This window comes from Catharus ustulatus, chromosome 9 (genome assembly GCF_009819885.2).
Source record: "Catharus ustulatus isolate bCatUst1 chromosome 9, bCatUst1.pri.v2, whole genome shotgun sequence".
NCBI lineage: Eukaryota > Metazoa > Chordata > Aves > Passeriformes > Turdidae > Catharus > Catharus ustulatus.
The window spans coordinates 28,884,875-28,897,470 of record NC_046229.1 but is presented as its reverse complement, the minus strand read 5'-3'; the positions used below and the strand labels follow the sequence as shown (position 1 = coordinate 28,897,470).

At 44.6% G+C, this 12,596-nt stretch overlaps 1 protein-coding gene across 2 annotated transcripts in view; it reads right to left on the bottom strand.

Annotated features, from left to right (window-relative positions):
* Positions 1-12,596, bottom strand: part of ATF6 (activating transcription factor 6) — a 68,974-nt gene that overhangs the window by 6,987 nt on the left and 49,391 nt on the right. For both annotated transcript variants that reach the window (XM_033068057.2, XM_033068058.1), the window contains exon 15: positions 8,666-8,750. In XM_033068057.2, coding sequence (XP_032923948.1) covers positions 8,666-8,750 — 85 coding nt within the window. The remainder of the gene's footprint in view (positions 1-8,665; positions 8,751-12,596) is intronic.

The window sequence follows — 12,596 nt, the reverse complement described above, 5'->3', positions numbered from 1 at the left end:
CAGAGACATTTTGACAGCTCTGGCTGTTCATATGTGTGCTGTTGGCAGGGCAGCATTGCTGCAGGATGACCATATTTAAAATCTAACCAGCCGTGACAATGCTAATGACAAGAGGCAAAAACCCAAAGAGCAAACAAAGACAAGGGTAAGGAGTTCTGCTGCACAAAAAACTCTTGGGAGTGAAGGAAAGAAGCTGGAGGAAGAGCAGTGCTCTTAGTCAGAACCATCCCATGCCCACTTGGGAGGCACTCAAAGGATAAACAAACTTCCCACACTGCCTGCAGATCCAGACCTACTCACTTTACAAGACATAAAACTGCACATAGGAGAGCAGCCTGGAAAGGCATTCCAGTAAAGGTTCCTCTCAAGAAGCAGGGCTGGAGGGTTTGTCCCAGGCCCAGGGCACTGCTGCCTGTGAGTGCAGCAGGGACTGGGAGCCAGGGCATCTCCCCAGCACAGACCTGTGTGTGAACCCACTGTAACAACCCCTCCACTGCAAAATCAGAGCTTCCACCTTTCAGAGACATTAATCTGTGAGTGAACCTTCCTTCTTGCTTCCTTTCAGCAGTCTCAAGGAACCATCTTCTTCCCATGTTTCTGACCCCTCAGCATGTGACTGTGCTGAAGTGACCACCCTTACCCTCACTCTGTGCCCCTGGGGCCTCCAGGGGAGCACTAAGGAGGGGCACTAAGGTAGGGCTTTCCTCTGCAGGAGCTGTGCTCTCTTCCCAGGCTGCTGCACATGCCAGGACACACTCAGTTCTCACAGATTCTGCCAACTGGTACAGAACTGACACTTTGGTTGAAGCCAGTTTTTAAAGTTTGCCTGATTTGTCACCTGCCATTCTCCTGATACTTACAGAGCCTCAGTGGTTAACACCAGCACAAGAACACTTTACTCCTTCCTTCAGCAGTGCTGACTTCCACTTTAAGTGCTCCTTTACACCTTGGTCCTCCACAGGCACTAGAGATTCCCTGGCAGGCTTCCTCTGAAAAATATTTTTACTATTTTTTTATGCCTCAGGCATGCTGTTGCTCAGTATCTTTTTCTGGCTTAACTTCTTATGGTTTGACATTTAGTCTGCCAGAAATTATCCTCCTTTTTTTTTTCCTATTCCCTCATTTGGCTACAATGTCCATTGTTTAAAAGATATCTTCTTACTTCTATGAATTGACTTTAATGTGCTGCTTAAGCCTATTGGATTTTTTAGTGTTCTTTTAAAGATTTTTGCAGTGAGATTTTAATCTTTCATCAATCTTCATCTGCCAGCATTTTAATCCCACTAGTTTTTCCTTTCATGTTCTCCTATTTTATTTAGCCCTTACCTTTGAACTACAGCATTTCAAGTTGCAGGCACTTACTGATAAAATTAATTTAACTACTGGACTTTTATTTTCAAGAGGCAGCATGATGTTTTCATTGACATGGACCTTGCCTGTCACCCAGTATCACTTGTTCCCTGGTGTTAAAGTGTGTCACTGATTTAAGACTGAAGGCTGGTGAGAGCCTGTACTCCTTTACAGCTGAAATGTCTTTATGGTTTGGACGGTATCCAAAGAGTGAGCCGAATTTTCCACCTGTCTCACTTGGACACATAAAGTTACCTCATTTATTTAGACACTGCAATCAGCTCTTGATCACAGAAGAGTATTTTTAACAGCATCTTCTGTGTGTGTGGGGTGAGCAGTCTCCTCCACAGGAGCCTCTGTGATTCAATGCCTGTGTCAGAGAATGATGAAAGCGCTGTCTGAACGCAGTGTGCTAATAAAGAGAGACATTGCAAACATTTCTGTCTCCCACTGCAGCAACAGCCGATTTACAGCTTTAATGTATCAGCCCTCCTCTCAAACAGGGCTCCTCCTTTCCCACAGAGAGGGGCAGCTGGGGCTGGCAGTCACTTCTCCATCCACATCCATCCAGAGGGTGTCTGTGCTGGATGGGGACAAGGCACAGCCTCTTCCTCTGGAGCTGCTACAGGCTCAGGCAGGATGCAGGCAGATCATTTACTTAATCAAGTGGGGAATGAGCAAAAATGTCCTTCAGGAGCTTGGCATGTATTTTTCAAATACCTGCCAAGCCCAGAGGATGCCCAGGAAACAGAGCAGGAAGCACCAGGGGTGAGGTGGGCTGTGTGAAGAGGTGAGGAAGTGCAGCCTGGAGCACAGAGCCAGATGTGAGGAGCAGGGAAAAGCTCCCAGCCCTGCTGGCAGGAGTCTCCCTAGAGACTGGCCCAAACACTCCAACAGGCCCTCTCAGGGCTGTGTTTTCACCAGTCTCTAGGTTTGCTCCAGTGATGTCCTCAAGACAGAACTCATAAATGTGAACCTCCTCTACCAGCTCTGTTGTAGCTTTTCATGTTTTTATGGGGTGAGCTCATTATGGATAATTATGCTTCAGATCACTGCAGAAATAAAGAGCTACCAGAGTTGGCCTGTGTATCACAAACATAAAACTGTTTGCCACCTATAACTTCACACCAAGAGGAATTATATAATCCTGAATTTACAACATTTGAAGATAGATTAAGGCAAATTGGCTGGGCTGGAGGCTGGAATTACAACATGCTGCAACAGTAAGCTCACAGATTGGGGTGAAAGCTCTCTCTTTGCTTTGCAGCACAGCTCTCAGCACAGTGCTCTCTGTGAGCCCTGGGAGAGCACACACATCCAGGGCAGCATCAGCATCCAGGGCTGACACACACCCAGGAGACACATACACACACACACACACACTCAGCTCAAACCAACTCTGCGACTCCACACTGCCAGCCTATGGCATGGGCTTCTTTCAATTACACTGTGAATTTTACACAAGTGTGTCATTCCTGTGGAAAAACCAACCTGCTGTAATAACTCAACACTGGCATTGGAAATACAGAGTATGAAGCCCAATTAATTTATGACTAATTCTCTGCCTCTCTGGTGAACGGCGCGTTCCCAGCAAAATGCCATCTGCAGCAGCTGCCCTGCCTGCTCCAGCACAACCCAGGAGATACTCTTCTCTGTATTAATTAAGGGGCAAAAGGCACTGAAGATCCTCTGAAATAACCTTCCTGTTATTCTGAATGCATAAAAATAGATTACTCATTTAGCAATTTAGGTAAACAGCTCGTTATGAAAAGTCATTAGGGAATAAGCCTTCATGATTTCATTTCTTGATCGTTTCCTGTCTAAATAAATAAACATGAACTCAAGTGACACAGATTCCATTACTTTTGTGCACAGATTCTTGAATTATTTCTTTCATACTTTTTTGAATAATTGGATCTCCTCCTTTCTGTCAAAGACAACAAATTAGCAAACATGGCTGGGGAGTGCAAAGTCTTTCAAAGCTGACAAAAGCTGTTGAAAACTTCTATCTAGGCAATGATCAGTTCTGATTCAAAGAAGTGTAGCAAAGTTTGAGGGACTATTTTGTTTTGACAAACTGCACTTCCATGTGGCTTTGAGGCCAGAAATGCAAATAGCAGCATCTTACAAGGTTACTAAAATCTGTTGTCAAAATCCCTTGTTAAACAATGTCCTGCCATTATTTCAACCCTGACCTCTGCAGCACAGCTTTACACGAGCACAGGAGCACAAGCACAAATCTGACATTGGCAAATCCTCCAAACTACAGGAGAATCACAGGAAATGCTGCCTGTCCATGGCTGCACACAGGACTCTCCTCTGTCCCAGTCCAGGCTCAGGAATCAGCTCCTGCACTGACGTCTGACAGTTCTGATTCTTCCCTACTTCACCAAATGACTTTTATTCCTCAACTGGCAGCTCAAGAAGCAAAAGAATGGCAGTTTCAAAAGTGGAAGGACAGCACTGGAGATGTTCTCAGATGTATTCCCTACATCCTGTTTAGAGAACTTGACTGACTCTCAGTGACTTTCCGAAAAAACCTCAGCAGTCACCCTTCCTTCATCTCCCATCCAGGTTCTAATCCCACCTACACAACTTCCAGAGCTTTCTGGTCACACACTGCAGCTTGTAAGGCTGTGCTGAGTTCTCAGCACTTTCTGCTAAATGCAGCAAGAAGCAGAAACACTGAGGGAAGTATCTCTGCAGCTCATGCTTGTGCAGCCAAGAGATGTCCTCTACACCTGGCAGAGTGCATGAGCTTCCCAGCCTGGTGCCCAGCACAGCAGCTGTGACAGGGAGCCAGGGCCACCACGACAGGGAGAACAATGAAGGACAACAGCTGTGGATAGCAGGGACCATCATCCTCCTGGAAACTGTTCTGGAGTTATCCAAACAGACAGAGAGAGGCCTCCCAAAAGCCAAGCAGTAACCTTCAGGGAAGGCAGTTGCTGTTCAGTCAGATATGTATTGTTTTAGACCTTCCTCAATGACTGACTATGAATTCTGTTTCTTGCTCTGAAAAAAGGAAACAGCATCTTTTGTTTGCTTGACCCTGAAAAGCAGAGGAAGTTGAAGACTTTATTTATTCAACCCAAAGACATGGGAACTTACAGACCATTGTCACTTCCCAAAGAGCTTTTGTTTTTATTTTCCTCCTCAGCCTGTGTGGGTCCTGTTTGCCTTACAGATTTTTCACAGACAGTTTGCTACCAGCCTGGGACATCTGTGACTTGCCTGGACATGGCTGTCAGTTGAAAAGAGGTTCTTCGAGCTGCATGCAAATAACCATGCTGCTTGATGGCAGAAATTGCTCCAGTTTTGATCAAAAAGCCTTACCACCAGATTTGTTTTCCTCGTTTTTAATCAGAACCTGTATTATTTCAGAGCACTTCTGAAGTCTGTTGCATCAGTACGATGATGGATGGCAAGAAGGAAAGCTGATGGAACTGGTCACAAATCAGAAGTTGGCCAACACAACAGAGCACATGGACTCTGTTGAAGTCACCATTCCATTCCTGCCTGTGGGAGATTATTTTGCTGTTGGATTTCATGACAGAAAGCAACCCTTAGGAAAAGAGGGCTCCTTAAGAACCCAGAAGCACAGAGGTTATCAAGGGTCAGGCACACAGACAGCTCTCTCAAAGGCAGACTGGAGACAAGCCCCACTGGGCTACATCAGACTAAAGACCAACCCAGAATATCTGTAAAAAATTCAAAACTCTCTCTGTCACGGCTGCTAATTCCAAGAAAATGAGCCTTAGATTTCACCAGGGACTTTCTCATCAGGTCTCTCACTTTTGTTTTGGCCTGGAGTGCAGACACCAGCCCTCAGTTTAACGAGAGTGAATGATGGAAGGACTTTCACGTGTAGGGAACTGTTTTGCACAGGGATCCTAAGAAGAACAAAGGCCTTTTTGGTCTTTGTGCTGCTGCTAAGGCCACCAGTATTGCTGGTGAGCCCACAGCTGCACAGACACTTGGAGCTGCTCCTACCAAGAGCAAGTGCAAGGTGTGAGCTAACCCCAGGGAGAACTGCACTCCTGGAAGGGCACTGCCTGTGCTCACGCTGCAGACACAGCAGCCTTGTGCTCAGGGTGGGGAGAGTGGCCCAGCTATGCTGCTCTCTATAGGTTACTTGGATCCAAATAACCCACTGCAGCTAAATAAATAGAGGGCTAATAGCAGATGGTTCCACTTAAACTTCAAGAAAGGCACCGCCTATATGTCAATTTGGAATTGGTGTAATGAGCCAACAACATTCTGAACTACAATAAAAGCAAATTTAGGAATGAAACCTACTGGAGACTTAACTGCTCTCAAGTGCATAGTTAGATTTCTAAAATAATAGCTGCAATCCAGCATAACAAACATGACTTGCTTGAAAACAAAAGCCTGAGTTTAACTGCAGAATGCAGTTCGTTTTCATTCCCATGAGAAACTGCAAGATATTTCTTCTTGGAGTAACCTCTCAGGAAGGCACACCAATGGTGTCTCCAAAACCACTTAGAGTGGGACTAGGACTCCCCAGTTCTGCTTTATTCCTTCCAGGTTTCCCAGTGCTGAGGTCCTTAGGTACCATCAGGCAGATTTTCTGTGAGGATTGCACGTGTTCACAAATTCTGGGCAGGAATGGAATTGGGCATGGCTGGCTGCAGGGGCCAAGGGCAGAGCTGCACCACAGGACAGCAGGGACATGGCACAAGGGCAAAGGGCTGCCAGGGCATCTGGGGAGGCAGAAATGGAAGAGCTGCCAGCAAGCATTGGCTGTGAACTGGGGGATGGCCCAGCAAGCTTGGAAAGGGGATGTGACCAGAGGAGAAGAAGGAAAAGGGAGTAAGAGGTGGAAGAATAACATGTACCAAAATGTATAACAAGCTCCTATACTTAAATTTAACATATTTAACATATGTTAACATATTAAACATATTTAAATAAGCAAATATGTTTCTGTGCACCTGCACAGTGAGGATCTGGTTCTATCCTAATGCCCTCTGAGGAGCATGGGTGATTCAGGCTGACTGTGAGAAGGAGCACATGGCACAATGTTACAAGGTAATGGCTGTTTTTTACTCTTTTCCAGCACAGAGCAGCTGAATACCTAAAGTAAGTTTTTATGTGGAAAATTAACACCATACTGCTATTGCCCCGTATAAAATCTTCTTTCAGACTTCCATCTTACTGACTGCACACACAATGACAAGATTGTCTGTTGACATTTGCCACTACCTCACAGCACAAGGACTGCCACCTCCCTCCCAGAAAGACTCCTCAGGTTGTAACCTTGACTCTGCTTTGTACACTGGTGAAAACTGCCAGATCAGTCTTGCAGAGCCATGTCAGGAACCACCACGTAGGACAGCAGTGGACAGCTCATTCTACTCTGTACTCATCACCCATCTGTGCTCTCTGTCCCTGCAGCCAGGCTGGGAGTGGCACAAGCCACCTAAAGGCAGTCTCTAGTGGACCTCAGAAAGCACCAGAACGATCAGTGTGACCAGAAAAGGGGACAGTCCTGCTGGGAAAAGACTGAAAGTTTTCACTGAAAGTTTTCCCAATTTCTCCAAAGGAGACTCGTCCTTTTCCAGTAGCCAACTCTCTGCAGGTGCACAAAGAATGAAGGTGGGCTTAAAAGAACAGCAGACAGCTGGGAGGAAAGCTCTGCTGTCAGCTAACTCCAGATGCACGTGCAGATCATCTCCAGTCCCCACAGAGGCAGAGCAGGGTGGAGAAGCAATGTCCTCAAAGGACAGAAATGGGTTCTTCTCCAGGCAGAACATTTTAGGGAATCATTTCCTACAGATTACCAATAGTCAAATTAAAAATCAAGCCAAGTTACCTACTGGTTCTTTTGTATCATGTAACTTTTCCCCAACACCTGGCTGGGTGTTCCATGCTGTTGTTTACTTAATGCTATCCTCATGTCTCATCTGTTTCGACATCTCTGCCCAAATCCCTGGACATTTTTTTTATTTCCTGGATTATGCTGATGTTCCAAAGAAAAATCCCGAAGAACTGATGAAAATATAATTTCACAATGTTTCATTATTTGTGGATAAGATTTGTCACTGGAGTCTGATGCGTATTTTCCAAATTATATTTACTCCAACAAACGAAAAGTTATTTCAAGTAAAAACAGGACTCAGGAAAATGTTAGGAAGAAATAATTTGTAATTTAGAAATAGTGTTTGTACTTCAGTGATAAAGTACCCACTTGCATGTGATAATTCAGGTCAGCCAGAAAAGGATTTTTGTAATAGACATAAGAAGGGAGTTTCAGGCAGATAAATGCCAAAAATAATTGTGGTACATCTAATAAAAATTCCCCTAGGACAGCTGTACAGATTATCACACTCGGCTGTACTGCATGGGAAAGTGCAACTATCAAAATGCCGAAAGCCTCAACTGATTCTTTTTTTCTTAGCTGATGGAAACTCGCATCAGCAGATAATGCTTTCGGCATGCTGGGATTTAACAATAACATTTGGGTTTATGATTCACATGCACTGTAAAACACAGATGTTTTACAAAAGCATTATGTGCACAGTTCTTCAGAGAGTAAAGTTTACACTGCTCCAGGGTTCTCAATGCATCTGATGAGTGTGGCAGTGACCCTGTGTCCCAAACATGTCCTAACTTGGCAATTCCTCCCCATGTGAATCCATGATACATTTGTGCAGGTCATGTCCTGTCTCTCATGTGGGGCTGAAATGCTGACCCAGAACATTTCTGTGCACTAACAAGCCCGTGCCCCAGTGCAAAGCTGTTTTCTCTGCTGTCCTGCAGCATGGTAATGTGATGATTATTAATCCTGAGCAGGCAGTGCTGAGAGGTCCCACTCACACTGAGTGTTGTATAACAGCGTGGTAAACAGCTGGGGAGGGCCAGGGAAGGCAGTCAGCATCCCAACAAACCAGCAGGGCCAAGGAATTTGCCCTGCTAAGCAGGCGTAGGAGGAACCCAAAGGAGATGAGGACAGTCCCCATGGGCTCTGTGAGCCACCAAGCCAGGGAAGTTCAATGCCATTCATGTAACCCTTCAGCAGCTGGGGACAAACCACCAGGACTGGGTGGCACCTCCCTGTCCCTGATGGAGCCAGAATGCACAACTGCCAAATCCCACCTCTCCCCACAGTCTGGGTGACCATGGGGGATTTGCCAGTGCTGCTGCTCCAAGGGGGACCCTGGCAATTAAACCTCAGTAATGATCAGTTTGATTTCTTCTGCAAAACTGTAATGACACATTTGGCCCAAGTTTGCTCTTCATGTACGAGTCAGGCACATCTCTTTGAAACTGTTCTTTCTTCTCTTGCACTTACCATTGATGTTTACAGCTGGCAGCACTATAGACATCTTTGGTCTCCTGGTCTTGTTGTGTGTGGTGGCTGGCAGTAACAGGTGGTCCTGGAAAACAGCAGAGATGTGTTAATAAATCTGCTCTCAGAGTGGAGAGCTGGGAAAATGCCTCTCCATTCTCTCTTACTGGCATTCCACAGCGAACTGTTTACAACAGCTCAGAAAATTCATATTGCTGAGGGAGTCTTCCAAAAGTCACAGCAATTGCTCATGCTGTGTAACCAAGAAGAAATCCCTATTGCATGCAGCAGAATATGAAAAAGCCTTGATCATGTGGAAAGAGATGGAAACTACTATTAAGTCCTCATTCAGCAGAGTGCTTATGTATATGATTAAAGTAATTTAACTTGACTTCAGTGATATTTAAACATGTGGTTAAGGACCTTGCTGAATTGAAGCTTTTACTTGCACAGCTGTTTACTTTCTATGTAAGTTGTCTTGCTGTCTCAGTGAAGCTCTACACCACACACCTTGAGCAGCAGGACTGCACTTAAAAGCTCCAGGCATCTCCCATATTATGAAGCCAGTCTGATGCTTTCCTTTCATGCTTTCCCATGCTTTTCCCATACAAACATCTCATACTTTTGGGCAAGGTTATCTTTTTGGCAAACTGAATTAGACTTCCTTCAGGATATGTTAATTTATTAATGTCAGGGTAGCTGTAATTCTGCCATTTCTAAAATATAAACACTTCAGTGTTATATGTAAGATCTGGGGAACTGAGTTACACACAAAGTTAGGTATTAAATATAGCAAGATATTCTGTAGATATATTGCAGAAATATCACTTTCTTTCTCTTTTTTTCCCATCAAAAATTTTCCCCCCCAAAACACCAAATGACTGACCATGAGAAGAAAACATTACTTAAACAAATGTCTGCAAAAAACATCTTGGTACCAAAATTATAAAACCACTCTGGTCTAATTCTCAGATCACACATGCAATTCCCATTTCACTTTTGAACCGCTCAAGATTAAGACAACATTCACTAAGACAATGAACCTCACATAAAAACTGTTCTTGAAACCCAACTTTCCCAAAGGAAGAGGCCAAAGATAAGATGTCCATTAAATTACATTTTGTAACAGTGTCCCTGCCATGATTTGGTGACTATTTTTAGCAGAGCTTACAAAATGCTTATACTGTTTTCTTTTCTTTTTTAATGCTTCTGAGAGTCCATCATTACCTACCAAACCACAAGTACTGCTCAGATGATCACCTGAGAGTCATTACAAGTAGCAACTGCTCTTTGCTAACCTATCTGAAGCCTGGAGCATTAATTCATGCTGCCTTGTGATGGCACCTCTATTTACTGTATGTATAAATTGTATTAAGAGCTACCACAAAGACTTTACAGATGCATTCTAATGTATTTTGGGGCTGCTGCACAACCTCCCAGTGATCCAACACCAACTCTGGAGAAAACAGACCAACAAAAAGCTCTAAACCCAGACTGCCACCAGGAGCTAAAGTGCAAGATGCACACATTGCCTGGAAGTTGCCCATCTATGAGAAGACATTTTCTAGATCTGGAATCAGTGAAATTCATCCACCTCTCTAATCATCTTTATCTTTCATATGCATCAATGCAAACTTGCAAGGTTACCTGACTACCCTCATTCTTCATTGAAGTTGAAGGGTGTGCTGTAGACTATCAGATATTCTGACCACAGTTAGCCACCCACAACTTTCTCAAGCCCTGAAGTCTTCAAGTAGTCCAAATCTTTTATTTGAAAGCAGTACATAATTAACTCTATGCCACAGAAATGAGAGTACAGATTAGTGATTTGGAAGATATCAGACATTTAGAAGCACTGTTTGAATGTGTCTCTAAAATGCCATTCTGAAGGATCCTGAATTGCATCCCAGAAGGGGGCTGTGACACTATCACTCATCCCTAATTTTAAACAGTAGACAAAAAAAAAATCTAAATTAAAATACTGTTGGTGATATTAACACATGGCATAAAACTGAAAATGAATAAAAGCAAATTTTGCAAGTCAGCATCTGGCTGAGGAGCATGAGTGTCAACCAGAGGCAGAATAAATCAGAACTATTACCCAACAACAGATGGCCTTGGCTTGGAGCAGGAGCTGCACTTAAGACGACAGTTTAAACAGACGAAGCAGACCTGAGACTGCTGGCAGAATGACTGGAAAAATAGCAGCCTGGAAAGAATATTCCAAATGAGACCCTTGCTCCAGCACTCTCCTTTTGCTTTTGATCATCTCTGCAGTTCTGTGATGCTGAAGCCAGATGAGATGGACAGATAGATAAATATAGACACAGATACTAAAAATCCAGTCACGAACACGTTACCTTAATTTAGTAAGTCTCAACAACACATGGAACTGCCATAAGGATTTGGAGGTTTCTTGCACATCAGATCAGTGTTATCAGGGCTCTAGCAGGGATAAAGCTTGAGAGCCTCATGTATCTCTAACCCTACAGCCAAATGGCAGTGGAAATCCTGTTCCACTGTGCTAGAATATTCCAAAAGTCCTGCTGCTCCTGCAGCTTCAGCCCCAGCCTCATGACATGTGGTTTGGTACTCAAAGTCCCTCCTACCAAGATGCATGAAAATATGGAGACATTTTAGCTTTCATTTCTAGTTTTTTTGTTAAAAAATTGGTTTAAACACTCACAGTTAATTTTAATGATGTAAACAAAACATCATCACTGCATACCATGAGGTTTCATTAAACAGAGACAAAAATGCTAGGCATGGCTCTTTTTGATTTCATTTTGTTTGTTAAACTATCATCACTTCTAAGCTGGACTCTTGGCTTTTAAATTAACAGAACTGGCCATATTTATTGCCTGTTTTGGGCTTTGCAATGCATATCCATCAGCCACAGGGCCTCCTCCATTCCTGCCTCACTGTGTGACAGAAACACACAGGAATTAATCCTCACAGTATGCCCACAGTGGAGGAGAGCACTGCAGGCAATGTTTGGAGGAGAGGTGCACACATCTGAGGGAAGCCTGTGTGACACAGGACACAAAGGACACAAAGGAGAGGATTTCCAGCCCCCCAAGGCTCTGCACTCCCAGCAGGAGCTGTCCTTCCTCCTGTCCCAGGGGTTTCTATCTGTCAAATCAATTCCCCCAGATTTTTCTTACCTTCTTAGCTGTTGTGCTTAGGTATGGAGAAGTGTTTTTCAAAAGGTTTTTCTGAGGTCCTAATTAAGGGCACTTGAATGAGATGTGCTTTGCTGGCGCACACCCAGCACATCTGCCTGTGTGCACACTCTGGTGGTGCCCAGCCTCAGACTCTTCCCAGGGACTGGAGCACAGACCCTGCCAAGCACAGATGTGATCCATGGAGCCAAGGCCCAGGACACAGCCCCCAGCCCAGCTCCCACAAAGACTTTGTCAAGATGTCCCCACGAGCCCTGCTCTTCATTAAGAGATCCATCTCTGGCAAACCAAGGACAACCTTTTACAAAAACAAGAGACATTTGCTGCTTCAGAGCAATAAAAGCTCCGAGGAGACTGGATTAAAATACCAAAGGAAAACTTTAATGTGCTGTTCTGGTAATTTGCCTTGATGAGGAGATTTGATCTCTCCCACTGCCTTGGAGACCAGCTCTGTGCTAGACCATTGCAACCAACAAAGGCAGCTGCCAGAGCAGAGGGGGCAGCAGGAGCCAGGCGTGCCAAAGGGCACTCTGTCCAGCAGCCTCCCAGGGCTTCTTACAACAAACAAACTCTGGAGCTGGCATTTTTTCATCTCTGTTTATGACTAAGAATCCTCCCAGGGAGTTGTGTGCCTCAACCTCTTCCAGCTTCAATCTCCCTGCTGTGGTTGCAGGACCACACTACAGCCGCTGTTGCCCCACATCCCGCCCTTCTCTCATGGCACAGCTCCTGCCAGTGCCCAGCACCTCCTG